The sequence below is a fragment of the Camarhynchus parvulus genome, chromosome 2, assembly GCF_901933205.1.
Source record: "Camarhynchus parvulus chromosome 2, STF_HiC, whole genome shotgun sequence".
Lineage (NCBI taxonomy): Eukaryota > Metazoa > Chordata > Aves > Passeriformes > Thraupidae > Camarhynchus > Camarhynchus parvulus.
This window is the reverse complement of record NC_044572.1, coordinates 1,280,602-1,301,135: the sequence shown is the minus strand read 5'-3', so window position 1 is coordinate 1,301,135 and position 20,534 is coordinate 1,280,602. Positions and strand designations below refer to the sequence as shown.

The 20,534-nt window shown below is 50.1% G+C and overlaps 1 protein-coding gene across 1 annotated transcript in view; it reads left to right on the top strand.

Moving 5' to 3' along the window:
• PTH1R (parathyroid hormone 1 receptor) overlaps positions 1–20,534 on the top strand; it is a 93,176-nt gene that overhangs the window by 36,578 nt on the left and 36,064 nt on the right. The window contains exons 2-4 of the mRNA XM_030943339.1: positions 6,330–6,435; positions 19,220–19,330; positions 20,215–20,333. Of these exons, the coding sequence (XP_030799199.1) occupies positions 6,330–6,435; positions 19,220–19,330; positions 20,215–20,333 (336 nt within the window). The remainder of the gene's footprint in view (positions 1–6,329; positions 6,436–19,219; positions 19,331–20,214; positions 20,334–20,534) is intronic.

Below are 20,534 nucleotides of genomic sequence, written 5' to 3'. Positions count from 1 at the left end.
CAATTTCTACGAATGGGAGGGAAGAAGGGAGGGCTGCTGCAGGTCTGCGCCTCTGGAAAAGGGAATTGCTGGGATTAGGGTGCAGCTGGGTGTCTGAGCAATTGCTGGGATTAGGGTGCAGCTGGGTGTCTGAACAAATGCTCCAGGGAAAGGAGCAGGTTATCCTGACCCGAAGGATTTGTGCTATCCCAGGTTCCCAAGCTGCAGCAGGGAAGCCATGCCAAGGTTTTGCCTCTCTCCCAAAATTCCTGGGCTGCCTGAGGCCACGGAGTGATCCTGTGTTGATTCCCAGTCAGGGCTGCTGGAAGGTGAGGGGTTGGTGTTCTGGAAGGAGGAAAAACCAGGGAAATGGGGGGAAAAAAGGGGAAAAAATGCATCAATCCCAGCATGGGCTGGAGCAGCTGCATTGGGATTTCAGTCAAACCTTGGGATAATTCACCCATGGGAAGGTTGGAATTTGGGAGCAGGCGCTCTTTTCCCATTCCTGGTGCAGGCAGAGCTCCCCCCAATCCCAGGAGAAGAGGAATTCCTGCTTCTCCAGCTCATTGCTCCCAAATCCATCTTTTCCTCCCCTCCTCCTGAGGCAGAGGACCAAAAACTTTGGGATAGTCCTAAGGGATAAGGCAGGGAAAGGGGAGAAGCTTTGCTGGGCCTGTGGGAAACTGAGACAGGATCTGCTTTTCACATTCCCAGATGGAATTCCTTAGGGAGCCTGGGGTCACAGAGGTGTGCAGGATCTGAATGTCTGGAGTTCAGCAAGACAAGATCACTCACAGCTCCCAGGCGAATCCTGAGGATGTTTTGTTTCTTGAGGGATATTCCAGGTTTTTACCTGGAGCAGGGAGGTGCAGGACCACAGGTGATCCCAAATCCTGGCTCTGCTTCTTCAGGAGACTTGGAGTCACCTCCACAGGTCCCTTTTGGCTTGAAAAGTTGGGCTTGAGGAGGACGAGGACTTCTCCAGGATGACCAGGGTGGGATTCCTGGGAATATCTGAGACATTTTGGTTGGGATCAATCATTCCTGAAGGGTGGAGTGCCATGGATGTTGTTGATGATCCAGGAATAGAATCCCAACCCCTGCTGACCCCTCTGCACCAGCTCCATGCTCTGATCTCTGGGAATGACATCTCTGCTCAGGCAGCCTGAGAGGAAATCATGGGAATTTTCTCCTTGCTTGGAAGTTGATTTTTCCATAGCTCAGCCTCTCGGGTCCCGCCTCGTTTGCTCCAGAAGTGAAAAGCAGGAAATCCTTTGGGATTGACAAATGCCACCCCCAAATACCTGTTCCTGGAAAGGCACCACAAATCCCAGTTCTCCTGGATAAGTAGCATGAGCTGACTGCAAATCGTGGGTTCCCAATCCCTGGAAGTGCCCAAGGCCAGGTTGGACACTGGGGCTTGGAGCACCCTGGGATAGTGGAAAATGTCCCTGCCCAGGGCATGGGATGATCCTTAAGGTCCCTTCCTCTCGGGGCTTTAGCTGCTCACAGTGACCCCGAGATGTGTCAGAAAGTCTCTTTTCCCGGCCTGGCGCTCGAAGAAGGAGTCAGAGCTCTCCAGTTCTCATTCTCAAGGTTGTTCATTGTTTCTTATCTATAAAATTCTTTTTCTGGCCTGCCAGGATCTGTTCAGCAGGACAGACAGAAGCACTCTGCCTGCTCCCTGGGCAGTGTTATCTTTTTATACTAAAAACTACATGTACAATATTTACAATTACTTCCCAATACCATCACCTGTGTTAGACAGTGAGCTTCTGCTCTAAACCAATCCCAAAGTGCCACCAGCACAGCAGGAGATGGAGGCCAAGAAGAAGAAGGACAAAGGCTGGACACACCCAGATTCCTCCATCTTGCCCCCTGAACCCCCATTCTAAAAACCCCAAAAATCTATTTTTTCACCCCGTGATAAATTCACTATCATTCCACTTAGACTTTCATGGCTTCAAATCTTCATACAAGGTTGGTAACTTGCTCCATGGGTCATAATCAGAGTCACAGGGGCCTTGGGCTCTGTGCCAGGGTCCCTGAGCCCCCTGGCAGGGTCCTGGCAATCCAGGACAGCCACAGGGATGTGCTGAATTCTGTCACCTTCCAGCCCAAACCACTCGAGAACTGCAATGCTTTCCCTTTTCCCTTCTTTCTTCTGCCCTCCCTTTCCCCTTCCCAGCAATTCCCTGCTGCTCTCCCAGCGGATCCCAGCATTCCCTGCCCTCAATCCCAACCAATCTCTTTGCCTGGAGCTGCTTTTTGAGCTGCTGCCAGGCGGGTGGCACAGAAAGGACCCCGTTATTCCCCAAAATCAGGCCCATAAACAAGGATAGGCCAGGACCTCCCCAGGGACATTTGGGGTTTGCTTTCATGGCTGGGACATCAGCCAGGGAATGGAAATTCCAGAGGACATCCTCATCCCACCCCACAGGCTCCAGAGGGGCAAGGAGAGGTGGAAAAAGGATCCAAATGGATTTTACAGCCTCGGGATAAAGTTGTTGTGTCCCCCTTCCCTTTGGCATTTCTGCTTTCTCCAGGCAAAGAGGGAAAATCGACATTCCCAGACCTTTTTTTCCCACAAGGAACTTTTATTTTCCAGCAAAACCCAGCACTGGGAAGAGAGAAGGGGGTGACTGAGCAAGAGGAGCAGGTGGGATTTGACTGGAAAACCAGGAAGCCCAGGGTGAAGCCTCCATCCCTTCCAGGTGCTCCTGGGATTTTGGGAACGAAGGGAAAAACATCCCTCAGGATAAAACTATTCCTCGGATAAACTGAATGCCGAGGAACTCAGAGCAGGAATTTCTGCTGGGGAAATTTAGGGAGAGCTGATTTAGAGGGATTTGCTGAGAGCTTTTAAAGGGATTAAGTCTGCAGGGACAGGATAACCTCGACCTCTTCCTCCTAAACAGCTGGATTTGGGAGCTGGACCCGTCTGGGACAATTTCTGCCTTCCCTTGGATGCTCCTCTTGCTCCCAGAATTCCCATCAGCAAAAATTCCTCCTCAAAAATCTTCTCAGTGCTCCTGAGTGGCCAATCAATGGGAAAAAATGGGATGGGGGAAAAAGAAGTCCCAAAAAAGGCTGATCCAATTTATTTCAGGTGCTGGTTTGAGGATGGAATAAATTCCAGCTGCTCTGGGCAGGAAAATACTGTAGGAGGAGTTCTGAAGGAATATCTGAGGTTACTAAATCCCATCCTGGATATTCCCAGTTTTTCATCAGGGCAGGGATTACTGGGAAAAATAATTATCCTGTATTTATTCCTTTCTGTTGGATAAAGGGTTTAACCAGGATGAGGGATTTTTGGGGGGGATAAAAAGGTGAAGGCACTTGGGAATTCGATAAAAGAGGAGGGAATTGTTGAATATGGGAATCTTGAGGAGGTTTTGGTCCTGGAATTCACTGGGATGAAAATTTCCCAGTACCTTTTATCTCCTTTTTCATTGTCCTGAGCAGAATGTGCAGGGAGCTCATGGAATAAACACAGCAAATTCTGGATATTAATGTGGATTTTGGGATTCTCATCATGGCCTTAAAGGTGGCCTTAAAAAGAGAGGAAATCCGTGGATATTGATGAAAATATCCCTTTTTTTGGCCAGTTTTCTATCCTAGCCCAATTCCAGGAGGTGCCAGTTTAGGAAAAGAGGGGACACTTGAGGGCCGTCACCCTGTCCCAGCTTTGGGGCAGTTTAGGACATTCCTGCCCCCAAAATTTCCATCCAGGCTCCGGATTTTCCCAGCTCCTGCTGGATTTGGGCTTTGCTCATTTGTCTGATCCTGGTTTGGATTTGTTGGCATTTTTCAGTCCTTGCTCTCTCCGTCTGAATCTCAAATGCTGCAAATTAGGGGTTCATTTCCCTCCTCTCTCCATATCCTATGGACATCTCATCCTGGGACCTCCATCCCTGTTTCTCTCCCATCCAAAGGGATCCAAACCCTCTCCAAAGCAGTGGCTGCTTCATTCCCAGCACTTCCCACCCATTCCCAAATCCTGAAGCCCCACCTGGGCACTCCTGGAAGTGAAGCCACTTCTTTGTCTGCCTGGGAATCTCCAGATTCCCAAAAAATGGCACAAATGGTTTAAGCAAGGCCGTCCCTCGGCATTTTTATTTTTGGATCAGCTGTTGGGATTGTTTTTCCAAGGAAAAGCTTTGCCCAGCCAGAGCCAAACGTGCCTTGGATCAGGAATTTATCACAAGGAAATCATTCCCATGGATTCCTTTCCCCTTGGACAGGAGGACTGGGAAGAGGAGCAGGGGATTTAATTTTGCCTTAAAATCAGGAGATCCAGGGCAGGAAAATCCAAGGAAAATTAGGAAAATGTGCAGTTTGGGAGGCGAAATTCCCCCAGCAGCTGGAAGATCCAAAGGTGCTCCAGATTTTTGAGGTCTGGGTGTTTGTGCTGTCCCACCTGCTGTCCCTCAATCCCAAATCTGAGGATGCCAGGGTTGGATAATCCCCAATCCCTGGGGATCTTCCAGCCCCATGGAGGCACTGAAATATCCTCACAAGGGGTTGGGACAGAGGGAATGCCAAGTCCCGAACTCCCAGCTCCCAGCCTGGTTTTCCCTGGATTTTTTCAGCATCAGTTTAATGGGATTTCTCCAGCACCATTCCACAGTTTTCCCAAAAACTTTTGAGAACTGATGTCTTCAAACACCAGGATTCAGTGAAAATCTCTGGTTTAATCCATAAATTTATTTACATTCACATTTCAACCCCTTTGACCAAGAGGAAACCTACAAAGCCAGGTCCTAAATTTTTTTTTTTAATTTAAATCATTTTTTGGGAGGAGAGGAGGGAATGTGGGGTGGTTTTGGTGGATTTTTTTTAAGGATAGGTCAGGTTTAGGAAATTAAACCTGAGCTGAGCTCAGAGCTCTGTCTCTGCCCAGCTCCAGACCAGCCCTGGGAGACTTTCCCCTTTTATTTTTGGGAATAAAAATGTGTTTTCTGTGCATCCCTCCAAGCAGAGCCAGAGCAGCCGAGGGCTGAGCGTGCTTGGGATGAATCCCTTGGAATTCCTGAGGTCCCATCCCTCTAAACCCATCCTAACTCCTCCAGCTCTGGCGGAATCGCTCCGGCTTTGTACAGCCCCGAGCGCCAGCGGGAGCTGACCCCGAGCTTTTCTGTTCCCGATCCAAGCTGAAATGAGGGATGGTGCCTCAAATGTGGACAGGCCAAACATCTGGGAAGGGCTGGAACCGTTCCCATTAACGTGGACGCGGTTTGGAAGCGGCTCCCGCTTGGGAAGGGTTTTCAGCCTGGATTTGTTCCAAGGACACCAAAACCCAACTCCTGTTTTACTCCCGGCCCCTTATCAGATTTAACTCCACAGCTGCATGTCGGCTGCCCCCATTCCTCCCCCTGGGAGCCCACTGGGAAATGGAATCCTGGTTTATTTGGGAGCTGGGATTCATTAACCCTCGTTGTGTCGTTTGGAGGGAGTTTGTGTCGGGAGTTAATTGGGCCTCAGCTGGTTCCTGTTACTGGCTTGGCAAAGGGGATGGACTGGAAAGGGGGGAAGGAACCTGGATTTGGGATGGCTTGGGGAGTGCAGGGAATCATGGAATCGGTTGGTTGGGAGGGATCTTAAGGATTATCCCAATGCCATCCCACTCCATGGGCAGGGACAACTCCCACTGTCCCAGGCTGCTGCAGCCTGGCCTGGGACACTGCCAGGGATCCAGGGGCAGCCCCAGCTGCTCTGGGAATTCCATCCCAGCCAGGAATTCCCAATTCCCAATCTCCCACCCATCCCTGCCCTCTGGCACTGGGAGCCATTCCCTGGGTCCTGTCCCTCCATGCCTTGTCCCCAGTCCCTCTCCAGCTCTCCTGGAGCCCCTCCAGGCCCTGCCAGGGGCTCCAAGGTCTCCTGGAGCACAGGGTGGGGAGATGCTGTCAGCTCCCAGCTCTCCCTGGGACAGATCCCTCCACACATTCCTGGGATTCAGGCAGGATTTTATGGAGCCTGACTCTCCTGTGGATGAAATCTCCGTGCAGAGGAGGAAGCAGCACGGGAGGTTGTAGCTCCTAAGAGGAGAGGGGTCCTTGGCGTTAAATTATTTACTAGGAATGTTTTCCTCCTGGAGAGCAGCCTCATCCCTGCAGTCTGGGATGCTCCATCCCAAAATTGCTGCTTCCACGTGTGAATGTGCACGGTGGGATCAGCCCCAGCCTGCGCTTCCTCTGCCACCTCCAGGGATGGCAGTTCCATGGGGGAGCTGCTCCTTGGGACACGGCTGCACAGCAAACCGGGATTCTCAGGGCCAGGCTGAGGAAATTACGGATGCAGAGGAGGGTTTGGAACTGGAGTTTGACCTCTCTGTCCCCTCCCTGCAGGTGGATGCCGACGATGTCATCACCAAGGAGGAGCAGATCTTCCTCCTGCTAAAGGCCAAGGCCAAGTGCGAGCGCCACCTGAAAGCCAAGGTGCCCAAGGTGCACGGTGAGTGCTCCCAAATTCCAGGGCTGGAGCCAGCCCTGCTCCTCCCAGCCCTTCCCCTCAGCCCCACATGCAGAGCAGGGAGGGAAGGAGGCGCTTGGAGCATCCCAGTGAATCGGTTTTTCAGGATAGTCCATGGGGAGGAGGTTTGGAAACAGAGCTGTCCCAGACTTGTTCTGCTCTGGAATTCCAAACTCCAAGGGTCCAGGAGGATGCAGAAGTTGTGGAATTATAGCTCTGGTTGTTATACCCAGTGCACAGGAGAGAGCACCAACTACCAGTTGTGCTGGGATCACAGAATTCCAGGATGGGTTGGGTTGGGAGGAACCTTAAAGATCCCGTTCCACCCCTCTGGAATGGGCAGGACACCTCCCACCATCCCGGGGTTAGACCACCAGGTTATCTGCTGTCCAAAGCTCCAACCTGGCCTTGGGCACTGCCAGGGATCCAGGGGCAGCCACAGCTGCTCTGGGAATTCCATCCCAGCCAGGAATTCCCAATTCCCAATCTCCCATCCATCCCTGCCCTCTGGCACTGGGAGCCATTCCCTGTGTCCTGTCCCTCCATGCCTTGTCCCCAGTCCCTCTCCAGCTCTCCTGGAGCCCTCCAGGCCCTGCCAGGGGCTCTGAGCTCTCCCTGGAGCTTCTCCTCTCCAGGGGAACATTCCCAGCTCTCCCAGCCTGGCTCCAGCCCTGCAGCAGCTCCAGGGCCTCCTCTGGACTTGTTCCAGAGGAAAGCCACTATTCCAAATCCCAAAAATCCTTTGCAACCAGCGACAGGGAAAGCAAAACATCGCTCCAAGACCTTTCTCCTTCCCCACTCTCTCTCCCCTCGGAAAGGCCCGAGCTCAGCTGAGCCTCTTCCTTCCCCTTCCTTTCTATTTTGGGCTGCAAAATCACTCCCAGCTGTGGGATTGAGGGGGAGGAGGAAGGAGAGAGCTCTCTGATGTGGGGAGCAAAGCCCTCACCCCTCGCTGGCTCCTTCCCTCACATTCCCAAGTGTTAATTCCTGAGGGACCCTTCAGTCCCGGGGTGGGTGTCCTGTCCCACTTCTCTCCATTTCCCGGGAAAATGGGACAAACCACAATGTCCCTGCACCTCGGCTCTCCCTTCCCTCAGGGAATGCTGTGGGAAAGGTCCCCAAGTCCAGTTCCACCACCTGCCCTCCCGGTGCCTTTGGAAACGCCAGCAAGGGCCATAAAATCCCAGCTTTCCTTTGATTCCCAGCCTCCTGTTTTCCATCAGGAAACCTCAAGCCACATCCTCTGCTGCTCCTTTGTCCCCTCACCCCGTGCCCAATTAACACCTCGTTAATGAGCACATGTGCGAAGGCATTTCCTGCTGGTATCTCTGCCCACCTGGTCCTGCTCCCGCGCCCCTTTTCCAGCTTTTCTGAGGCAGCATTTGGGATCGATCCCCCTTCCCCGTGGGCAGGGATGGGGATGCGATGGACAGACGGATTTTGGGCTCTTCCCCAACGGCAGAGCAAAGGGAGCAGATCCCAGGTGGAGAGAAAAGCAAGGCACAATTCTTCCCAGAAATATTTCTGGGTTTCACATTCCCTGAACCTCAGAGAAAGGAAAAACAATATTTCTCTCATTTGCTGCGCCTGTGTTTGTGCAAAAGCAGAATGCAATATGGACATTGTTTACCCACAGTGATGTGTTTTGGTTCCTTGGCCTGTCAGGGCCAGGTGTGTAACCCCACATTTCTCTTCACAGAGAAAAGCAAGGCACAATTCTTCCTAAGAATATTTCTCAGATTCACATTCTCTGAACATCAGGGAAAGGAAAAACAATATTTATCTCATTTGCTGTGCCTGTGTTTGTGCCAAAGCGGAATGCAATATGGAGATTGTTGGTGTTTTGGTTCCTTGGCCTGTCAGGGCCAGGTGCGTAACCCCACATTTCTCTTCAGAGAGGAAAGCAAGGCACAATTCTTCCAGAGAATATTCTTATCTCATTTTCTGTGCCTGTTGTGCCAAAGCAGAATGCAATATGGAGATTGTTTACCCAGAACGATGGTGGTTTGGTTCCTTGGCCTGTCAGGGCCAGGGGTGTGTGTGTGTCGGGACTGAGGGTGACAGCCACGAGATTGTGTGCAGGGTGTGCAGGGCTGGGTGCTTGGCAGATTCAGTTTAGATGTAATGTAACATAGTGTTATATAATATATATTATATTACACTATATTGCAGCAGTATAATGAAGTAATTAATTAGCCTTCTGATGTCACTGCAGTCCTCCTCATCATTCTCACCCCTCATCTGAGGTTCCCTGCAAAATTCTATACCCAGGGATTTGGAGATCCTGTGGTTTTGGTACTGGCTGGAGACCTGGGTTTGGGACTGGGACAGAAAACTTCCAATCTGTGGTGGTTTAATCTCATGGACACAAATCCTGCCCCTGGAAAAAGCTGTCCTGAACTCCTCAGAGACCTCCTGCTCCATCCTTTACAGCAAATCCAATCCCGAATAGTCCAAGAGGAGGAATCACCTGGATTTCAAGGCTTTGGAGGCTTCACTCATTAGCAGAGGAGAATTAGATCCGATTAATCTGCATTAATCCAAAGGCAGAATGAATTCCCACTCAACCTTTCACAAGGAATGGTTTTTTAGGATTTAGCACCCCAGAAATTCCCTCCAGGAGCTCCCAAACAAGGCAGGGGTTTGCCAGACTGCCTCTGAGATGGTTGAAGGAGTTTGTGGTCCCAACAAAGAGCAATTTGGAAAAGTTCTTCCCACTTTCCAGAGGAGCTGCCATCCACAGATTTTGGGATTTCAGATGCCCTTGAACACAGGGAAAGCAGTTGGGCCCAGCGCTTTCTTCCTTGGATGATCCAGAATTTGGGATGTGTCCGTTTTGGGACATCCAGACCTGTGCCCTCCTCACCCAAAAGGAAGGTGCTCATCCCGTTACCTCTTCCCTCACTGCAGGTCCCAAAGAAAAATCTGGGAAGGGCAACAATCTTCACCATTATGATGCTCCAGCTCCTATTCACAGATAGGATTTAAAAGGAAAAAATTCTGAGGGAAAGTAGGGTTGATTTGGAGCAAAATAAATCCTGGATGTGGATTCCAGTTGAGCCATGGTCAAATCCATGCTGGGTTTGTCATTCCAAAGAAGGGAAAAGGACAGGCCCACAAAGAGGCAGCAGTTTTGGGGAGATCCTCAGGAAAACACATCCCACAGTTATCCAAAGATGGGATTTCTCCAGCCTTTCTTAGGGAGTGGTTTGTGGTGAGGGATACGGTCCACGTTCAGCTGTGCTGGAAGGGATCTTCCTGGAGAGCCAGAATCCCTCTGGGATCATCCTGGAGGAGCTCCAATCGAGGGCCAGCCCTGCCGACAGCCCAGCGGTGTCGGATGTTTGGGAAAGGAGAAAGTTTCCACTTAAAATTCCTGACCCAGCTTGAGGGGGATCTCTCCTGGGAAGATCCTCACCACAAGGGTCATAGGAAAAGAGTCCTTGACCCCATTCCAGAAAGTGGGAACATGTCCTAGCTGGCTGGGTTGATATTCCAAAGAAAAATTGGAATTTTTCTTAGGAAAAAAAAGAGATTTAAACGCTCTGAAATTTCAGACTTTCTTCAGCCACTGTTAACGTGTAAAAACTCCAAATCCCCTTTTTTTCACCCCCTAAAAAGGTTAAAATTCCATTTTATGGGAGGATGAGGTCCCTCCTCTCCTCCTGGAGGGCTCACAGGGATCCTCTGGCCCCTGGCCACCTCCCAGGTGTCTCTGAGCCCTGGCTCCTGATCCATGTGGCTCCCACATGGATCTGTGCCATGGGGAGCCGAGGCTGAGCTGCTCCAGGAGCTCCCAAAGAGCCCCAGCAGGATTCGTGCGTCATCTCCACCTTTGGCTGAGGCACTGAGGGCCGGAGACCCAAAATACGAAACCAAAAAAACCCCAGAACCCTTCCCCCACAAGCATTTGGTTTCCTCCTTTTCTCATTTTTTTTTCCTCCCCCCTCCCCCTTTTTCCCTTAAATTTAGTCTCCAGATGAAAGCCTTTGGGAAAGAACAGGAAACCCGAAAATTTCTCTTCTCCCGACACAAATATTCCGTCCCAGCCATGGTGGGCAGCTGATGCCACCCCAAAGTTAAACCTGGAAGGGGATGAAGTGAAATTCCCAGCCCTGAGCCATCAGACCTGACTTTTTTTTTTTAATCCATGAATTAAAAGCTTGTCTTTCCCTGGTTTGGAAAAGGAGATGGGACATTTTGTGGGGAAAGAAGAGGGAGTTTTGCACAACCCTGTCATTAGCAAAGGCCATGGCCAACCCTTTCTCTGAGCCCGAGGTGTTGCAGCTCCAAACTGGGCTGTTTTTTTAATAAATAAACCTATTTTCCCAGGAAAGGTGTTATTTTTAGTTGGGGATCTGGGTCTGTTTACCTGGGTTGTGCAGCCCAGTTTGGTTTCACTGTCCCGAAAGGACCCAGAGCTGATTCCAGGCTCTCGCTGGCCTTGAGGAACCCAAAAATCTGCTCCTGGTTTCCTCTCCAGAGGGTCCAGCACCATTCCCTGATGCCAGGAGCCTCCAGAGATTGGGAGAAGCCTCAGGCACCTCAGGAATTAAGGGAGACAGAGGCAGCTTAAGCCCTAAACACCCCAGGCCTCTATAAATCCATCATTCATAATTTCTCCAGCTATTTCCATCTTCTCCCAGCTCCTGTTCTCAGTCCTTGCAGATGTGGCCCAAATTCCACAAAAAAAACCCCAAACCATTCCTTGTGAACATATTCCCAGCACAGTTTTGGCTTGGAAAAGCTGTCACTGCCCCAGTGGACACCAGCTGGGGGGTCAGCATGGACCAGGAGACTTTTCAGGATGGAATTATGGACCAGGAGAGCTTCTAGGATAGATATCTGGACCAGGAGAGCTTTTAGGATGGAATTATGGACTGGGAGATCATCTAGGATGGAATTATGGACAGGGAGAATTTCTAGGATGGAATTATGGACCAGGAGAGCTTCTAGGATGGAATTCTGGACTGGGAGAGATTCTAGGATGGAATTATGGACCGGGAGAGCTTCTAGGATGGAATTATGGACCGGGAGAGCTTCTAGGATGGAATTATGGACTGGGAGAGCTTCTAGGACGGAATTCTGGACTGGGAGAGCTTCTAGGATGGAATTATGGACTGGGAGAGCTTCTACGAATGAATTGTGGACCAGGAGAGCTTCTAGGATAGAATTACAGATTGGGAGAGTTTCTAGGGTGGAATGATGGACCAGGAGAACTTCTAGGATGGAATTATGGACTGGGAGAGCTTCTAGGATGGAATTCTGGACCAGGAAAGTGTCTAGGATGGAATTATGGATTGGGAGAGCTTCTAGGATGGAATTATGAACCAGGAGACCTTTGAGGATGGAATCACAGACCAGACCATTCTCCTGCAGTGTGAGGGAGTTCAGAGTCATGGATATGAGCCGTGATGGCCTTGGAAGGAGCTGAACCTGGGATATGGCCTCCTCCTGCAAAGTTTTATGGGCCTGGAGCTCCCAGTCCTGCTGAGGAATGTCCACAGAGCGGCTAAACAGGGTTTGGAACACATGGGAGGGATGGATCTTAGGAATTGGGATCTTGGGAATTGCGAGAGGCACAAGTGGTCTGTGGTTTAGATTTGTAAAGGAACACTGAGAAAGGGTGGAAAACATTCCAAAGGGTGGCTGAACTCTGGTGCCGATTATCAACCTTGTTTTAATGACTGAGATGGTATTTTGGATGGTATTTTTCCCTCTCAGAAGGAGGCTGGGGGGGGTTTGGAAGGACTGGATGTGCTGGAATGAGGAAAGAATGGGATGTGGTGCAGTGGCAGGTCGGGAGTTCCCAATGGGATATTGGAGGTTGAGTTTCTGCTCCTGGATTGGGAAGTTGGGGGGTGGATGGGCAGTGTCCAGAACTGGCTGGTGAGGTCAGGAAGGTGTCTCCAGAGCTGGGTCATGGAATTGTCTGGTGGCTGTGACCTGGAACAGCTCCTGGGCTGTGTCCCTCCCTCCAAAGTCCGTTTCCTCCAGGGCTGAGCATGGAAGGGATGTTTGTTCTGTCCATGAGACACTGGGTGAAGAGCAGCAAAGGTCTTTGAGCAGTGACACACGGAAGCTGCCTCTGCCCATGGCCATGGAACTTCTGGAGTGGGTCCAATGGAGCTGAGCAAGGGCCTGGAGCATCTCGGTGCCCAGGAAAGGGTGAGGGAGCTGGGGCTGCTCAGCCTGGAGAGGAGCCCCGGCTGAGAGGGGCCTCAGCCCTGGGTGTCCCTGGGTGTCCCTGGGTGTCCCTGAGTGTCCCTGAATGTCCCTGGGTATCCCTGAGTGTCCCTGGGTGTCCCTGTCTGTCCCTGGGTGCAGGGAGGGTCAGAGCAGGGCCAGGCTCTGCTCCAGGGGCCCCAGCAATGGCACCAGAGCCACGGGCAGGGACTGAGCCCAGGAATTCTCCCGGCACAGGAGGCAGAACTTCTGCCCTGGGCAGTGCCCAGCCCTGAGCAGAGACCAGAGAGGGACTGGAGTCTCCTCCCTGGGGATATTCCAGACCTGTCAGGATGTAATCCTGTGCCCTGTGCTCCGGGATGGCCCTGCCGGAGCAGCTGATCCACTGCGGTCCCTTCCAACCTGATTCTGTTGGATCAGTGAGGATCCCAGTCCTCACATCCTTCCATCCCAAGCAACGGGATCCGCACACAGCCGGGTCACACAGCTGAGTCACACCCCCTCTTCCTTCAGCCACATCCCCTGTAGACAAAGACGGCCCCAAAAGCAGCCCCTCATCCCCCCTGCCCTCACAGCCAGGTTTGAAATCCATCTGCAAACCCCCAGACTTAATTCCTGCCCCTCCAAGCCCCCATTTCTCCCTATCCCATCCCAAAATGATTTCTCCCCCATTCCTATCCCGAAACAATTCCTCCCCTCTTCCTGTCCCAAAACAATTCTCCCCCATCCTATCCCCAAATGATTTCTTCCCCTTCCTACCCCACAACAATTCCTTCCCTTCCAACCCACCTACCCAAAACAATTCCCTTTTTCCCCAAATTTTTTCCCTTCCTCTCCCAAAACAATTACTCCCCTCCCCCTATCCCAAAACAATTCCTTCCCCTTCCCATCCCCAAATGATTTTTTCCTCCTCCTATCCCAAAACAATTCCTTCCCTTTCCTATCCCCAAATGATTTCTCCCTCTTCCTATGCCAAAACAATTCCTTCCCTTTCCAATCTCAAAATTATTTTCCCCCTTCCTATCCCAAAACAATTCCTTCCCGTTCCTTTCCCCAAACGATTTTTCCCTCTTCCTATGCCAAAATTATTTCCCCTCTTCCTATCCCAAAACAATTCCTTCTCCTTTCCTATCCCCAAATGATTTTCCCCCTTCCTCTCCCAGAACAATTACTCCCCTCCTCCTATCCCAAAACAATTCCTTCCCCTTCCAATCTCAAAATTATTTTTCCCCTTCCTATCCTAAAACAATTCCTCCCCTTTCCTATCCCCAAAATGGTTTCTCCCCTTTCCCATCCCAAAACGCTGCCTCGTTTTTGTCGGTGGCTCCTCCCCGCCTGCTTGCAGTGTCCTGAATGAACTTCCCGAATGTCCTTCCCGTGCTGAAGTGACCACAATCGCACAGCCCATTCCAGCTGTGGTCTCCCGGGGGCCGGAATGAGCCGCGCAGATTGATATTCCGTGCCCCTGGATAAACACCTCCAGCCCGTGTTTGCGTTTGTGCAGCTGCCAAGGAGCCTCGCGGATGGTTTGGATGCCTTCTCCACATGCAAAGGGTCCCGTTCCTGCTGGAATGGGGGTTGAGGCTGGGGGAAAGGGAAGGGAAAAGGGGGATGGGATAGGAGCAGGAAGGAGGGAATAACTCTCCGTGCGCCCTGAGCAGGGGTGGCCCAAATCTGCTCCTGCTTTTCTCTCTCCTACTAAAGCAACCTCTGGGATTCTGGGATTCTGACTCGGCTCAGGTGGGGGAGCGAAGTCAGGGAGTGAAATGAGGGATGCATTTGGGACAGCCCCTTCCCAAAGTGCTTCTGGAATTGGCCTTCCTGCCCTCCAGAGGGAAATCCTGCAGCAATGACATCCAAGAGTGTTTTTGCTTGCTCCCGTCTTGGAATGACTTCGGCTTCCATGATTTCAGCCCTGAGATTCCAAACTTCAATGGGAAAGGATTGATCCAAGAGATGTCTTGGTGGACAAGAACCAGTGGGATCCTGGAGGGATCCCATGTTTCCCTTCTGATCTCATTTCTTCGGGAATGTCATCCAAGAGTGTTTTTGCTTGTTCCCATCTTGGAATGACTTCAGCTTCCAAGCCCTGAAATTCCAGCCTTCAACGGGAAAGGATTGATCCAAGAGATGTCCTGGTGGACAAGAGCCAATGGGATCCTGGAGGGATCCCATGTTTCCCTTCAGGACTCATTTCTCCAGCACTGCAGTGGTCGGGGATGTCCTCAAACCATGAGGAATTCCAGTGCCATTGCCACCTTCTGTGTCTCCATCCATGAGAGATACAGCTCTGGATTTGGAAGAGACAAATCCCTGAGGATAAACAGGACCATCCCTGGATGATGGATGCACAGTATCCAATCCAGTATTGCCTGGATGATGGATACACACCCAAAACACTCTGGGGTGTGGGATAAGTGTGAGATTTCTTTGTTTTCTTAACAGCTTATGAATTCCTTTGGACTTCCATCATCCGTGAATCCTACTATTTCTTCCAGGGAAAGAAATGTTTGACTTTTCCAGCTCCATGTCCTGAACTACCTGGATCCATTCAAACAGCACAGTGGAAGCCTCGAACTCAGTTTCACAAAAATTCCAAGAGATTTTCAATAAGCTTTCCCAACTGGATCCTTTGGAATTCCCTGTGCTTTGGAATATTGTTACCAGTGTCTCAGGAGGGACTGATTTATCATTAACAGGCCAAGCTTCCCCAATTTTCTGCTTTCTTCTTGGAATTCAGCCTGGATCTCCTTGGAGAAATGACCGGGAGAAAAGGAAAACAAAGGGAGAAGCCAAGTTGTTGATACTGTGAATGTTTTTATAAATTCAGGGGAAAAACTGTTTGGAGGAGCTCTTTGGGCAAACAAACAGAAAGGAATGGCTTGTTTGGATTCCAGCACAATGGGAAATACGGGATTTTCCTTTCCTGCTTTATCAGAGATTCATGGATTGATTTGGGTTTGGGAGGGACCTTAAAGATGATCCAGTGCCACCCCCTGCCATGGGCAGGGACAGTTCCCACTATTCCAGGGTGATCCAAGCCCTGTCCAGCCTGGCCTTGGACACTTCCAGGGACCCAGGGGCAGCCACAAATTCTCTGGAAAGGCTGTTCCAGTGTTCCACCATTATATAAAAAATTATTAAAAATTCAAAATTTTATAATAAAATATTTTTAAATCATTATTAAAATTATTAAAATTATACATTTTTATAATTGTCATTATAAAAATTTCTTCCTTTTAATCAGTGGGAATGAACCCTCCTGTGGTTTAAACCCATTCCCTCCTTGTGCTCCCAGGAGGTCTCCTTAGATGGGAGGACTGGAGGGATTTGGGATAGGAGAGGAGGGTGGTGAGGCTCCTCTCCAGGACACAGAGGGGACAAACAGCTTTTGGCTTGGTTGAGCCCCAGGAATGTGGATCCAACAATCCCAAAGTGCAGCCGCTCCTGATATCAGTCCATATTTCCATTTGAAAAAGGTTTTCCAAGAGTTTCAGTCAATGTAGGAGCTCCAGAGGCACCTGTGGATATTCCTCACCAGGTTCCCCTACCTGCAATCCCTGTTCCCAACCCAAATCCTCTCTCCTTCCCCCGTCGCTCCCAGGATTTTCAGGGAACCGCTCTGTTATCCTGAATTTTAGGGCAATGTCCAGGTAGCAGCTCCCAAATATCCACCCGCCCTTCCCTCAACTCGTCATCCATCACTGGGGAATTCCAGGAAGGAAACCACCACTGAGATGTTTTATCCCTCCTCCACATTTTCCTGGAATGGCTTTTCCAAGCAAGGAATGGGGGAGAGAGGCCAGAGGTGATGGAGGGGAGGGGGAAGAGATTTCTCTGGCAGGGGGGTTCAGGTCTTGGTAACAGAAACGGATCCCTCTGTTGGGAAGCTCAAACACTTCCCAGATTTTGAGTCCCACTGGATTCTTATCAGCACTTAATATTCAGGATGACTCAGGATTAAATCATTTAAAGAATCATTTCCATGCAGAGGTCACAATTTTAAATGCAACAATCATATTTTTAACTATTTCTAGGGCAGCTCTTGGCTCCCCACATTGTCCCCCCATAAAGCAGCAGTCCAGAGGTGTCCCACCACCGTTCCCTTCAGCTTTTGGGGAGGATTTAGGGGGGCTCAAAATACCCAAAAATCAATGATTGTGTGCTTCGTTATCAGTTTTTCCAGTACAAGGAGGATGCACCCACCACAAAATTTAGCACTTTCTTCTTTTCTGGCCACACATTTCGGTGGGATGAGAAACGAAACCTCTTAAAAATGAAATTGCCCTTTGCAATTTGTGAAGATTTTGGAAAAGTGGGAGGTTTCCCCTCTCATTTCAGAGCACTTTTGGAGGACTGTTTTTCTCTCAGAGTTGTTTCTCCACTGTGTTTCTTTTAAAGTTTACTCAAATTGATTTATTTTGTCATAAGAACTGATTTTATTTTAGGCAAGAGCACTTTGAGGGCTCCATTAAATCTTTATTTACTTTCTTGTCTGCAGAAAAGACGTCAAGGACATCAACATTTTGTCCTGAGCCAAATTTTGTGGGGCCCTGTGTTGTTTTTCAGTTTTTTTCCTTTGTCTTTTGTACCTTCCAGAGAACTGAGAAATAAGTAAACTCTTTTTTCCCAGTGTAAATTATCCTGCAAATAATGAGCCAGAGGGAAGGGTTTTCCTAGTTTTCACGAATAGGAAATGTATTTTTCTTCTCCCAAGAAGCAGAGAAAATGCAATGAATTATTTCCCTCTTTTTTTTATCACGTGGATGTTGAGGAATTTTTGCTCCTGACCCGCACTCCCAGCCGATGCTTTAGAAGAAAGGCTGCGATTTGTCCGGTCCTTTTCATCCACACTAAATTAGAGATAAGGAATCAGCTGCTAAACAAGGAGATTTTCAGTGTTTTTCACGTCCTAAAAACCACCAAACTGAATTAATCCGTGTCGGCTCTGAGCCTGGACCAGCCAAAAGGCTTTGAAGCAATCCTGGTTTTCCTTTAATCTTGCGGAATCACATTGGTGAGGAAGGATGAACTCCTGGGTGCTGGGAAGCTTTGATATCCATGGATCATGCTGAGATCTTGGTTCTGTTTGGATTTCCACAAGTTTGGATTTTTTTCACGAGTTCCACGAGGATTTTTTGGCGGATAAGAGCAGGTGGTTGTCACCGTCATATTTTCTGGAAAATCTCTTTGCCCAGGATTTCTTCTCCTGGGAAGCTGAGAAGCCTCAGAGAAAAAGGAAAACAATAATTATCTGATTTGCTTCTCCTGTGTTTTGCTGCTTTGGAATGTGTTTGGACATTGTTTACCAACAGATGATTGTTTTGTTGGTTTCATGTGAATTGTTTTTATTTAATGACCAGTCACCATCAAGCTGTGTCGGGACTCTGGAAGGAGTCACGAGTTTTCATTATTATCTTTTTAGCCTTCTGTCTGTATCCTTTCTGTACTCTTTGGTATAGTATTCTTTAATATAATATAGATCATAAAACCATAAATTAGCCTTCTGAGAACATGGAGTCAGATTCCCCATATCCCTCCCTTCGATGGGGGTCTCGGAAAATCCCACAGGTGATTCCTGTTCCTTTTGCTTCCCAGGTGACTCCTGTGTGCAGCACTTGATAACCTCGTCAGCTATTTCACTTGATAACCTCATCCCTGAGGGCAGACACAGTTCTGGGAGCAGATTTAGGGCAGATCTGCCACTTTGAGCGTTTCATTCTCAGTATTGCAGCTGGAATTCCATGGGTGGGTGCAGTTACCCAGCCCAAAGCCAAGGAGTTCCCTGAGGGCACGGAGCTGGGAGCGAGCGATGCCTTGGGGGGTTGTGGAGCCCTTCGGAGGGACCTGGACATGCTGGAGAGATGGGCAGGGAGGAAACTTCTGGAATTCAGCAAGGGCAGGAGCAGGTCCTGGACCTGGGGAGATCATCGCATTCCACCCCTGCCATGGGCAGGGACACCTCCCGCTGTCCCAGGCTGCTCCAACCTGGCCTTGGGCACTGCCAGGGATCCAGGGACAGCCACAGCTGCTCTGGGAATTCCATCCCAGCTCCTCCCCACCCTCCCAGCCAGGAATTCCTTCCCAATGTCCCATCTAAATCTACTTCTTTCAGCTGAAAGCCATTCCCTGTGTCCTGTCCCTCCATGCCTTGTCCCCAGTCCCTCTCCAGCTCTCCTGGAGCCCCTTTGGGCCCTGCCAGGGGCTCTGAGCTCTCCCTGGAGCTTCTCCTCTCCAGGGGAACATTCCCAGCTCTGCCAGCCTGGCTCCAGAGCAGAGGAGCTCCAGCCCTGGGAGAAACTTCTCTGGAGTTGCCTCCTCTGCATCTCTCCAGCAGTTCCACATCGTTCTGATCCTGACAATCCCAGAGCTGGACACAATTTGTCCTTGTGGAATAAAACTTGGGATAATTCCCACCTTCTAGAGCCACACCCTGAGAAGGAATTGCAATATTCCTAGGACAGGTTTCCCAACGGAACACCAGCGCTGGTTCTTCACGGGCAGCCCCCCAAGCAGGGGGGGCACCGGCGTCACCTCCGCAGGTGCAGTGACTCCTCTGTGTCCCCGTTCTCTCCCACAGATGGGTTCTGCCTTCCAGAGTGGGACGGCATCGTGTGCTGGCCCGAGGGCGTGCCCGGCAAGGTGGTGGCCATGCCCTGCCCCGAGTACATCTACGACTTCAACCACAAAGGTGGGTGTGCAGCCCCAGCGCAGGAAATTCCCGACAGCCAGGAAATTCCAAATTCCCCTCCCACCGTGCGTTGGGTGCTATCCCATCCCAGCAGGCATTTTATCACGAGCGCACTGATATCAGCTATTTCACTGAGCATAATTAACAACAGAAATAAAAATTGTATCTTTATAACAAAGTTCCTTTAACACCACACATGTAAAATCCGTTTCAATATTTGTGAAAAGCCAATATTATAATATATGGAGCCTATAACAGGCTCCACCGGAGGATGAATTTCTGGCCATTTTCCCACTCATTCCATGTCTCCTCTCTGTCAGCAGGGATTAATTTGGGATGAATTTCCTGCCATTTTCCCACTCATTCCATGTCTCCTCTCTCTGGGCAGGGATGAATTTGGGATGAATGTGGGATGAATTTCCTGCAGTTTTCCCGCTCATTCCATGTCTCATCTCTCGGCAGGGATGAATTTTGAGTGAATTTTGGATGAATTTGGGATGTTTGGGGTGAATTTCCTGCCATTTTCCCGCTCATTCCACATCTTCTCTCTGTCAGTAGGGATGAATTTGGGGAATTTGGGATGAATCTCCTGCTGTTTTCCCATTCATTCCATGTCTCCTCTCTCTGGGCAGGGATGAATTTGGGATGAATTTGGGGTGAATTTTCTGTCATTTTCCCACTCATTCCACATCTCTTCTCTCTCTGGGCAGGGATGAATTTGGGATGAATTTGGGATGAATTTGGGGTGAATTTCCTGCAGTTTTCCCGCTCATTCCATGTCTCCTCTCTCTCTGGGCAGGAGTGAATTTTGGATGAATTTGGGATGTTTGGGGTGAATTTCCTGCCGTTTTCCCACTCATTCCGTGTCTCCTCTCTCTCGGCAGGCCACGCTTACCGCCGGTGTGACCTGAACGGGAGCTGGGAGCTGGTCCCGGGCAACAACCGCACCTGGGCCAACTACAGCGAGTGCGCCAAGTTCCTCACCAACGAGACGAGGGAAAGGGTAGGCATTCCCATTCCTGCACACAGCAGGAATTCCTGGCCTCACGCCGGGCTAACCCACGGACCTCTGTCTCATTTAAAACCCCGGATGAGCTCCAGCTCATCTTCCTCCTCTTGGAAACCCGTCCTGAGCTTGCCAAAGCCACATCGTGCTTTGATGGGCAATGGTTTGATTGGAAAATTGTCCTCAAAGGCAGAAAAG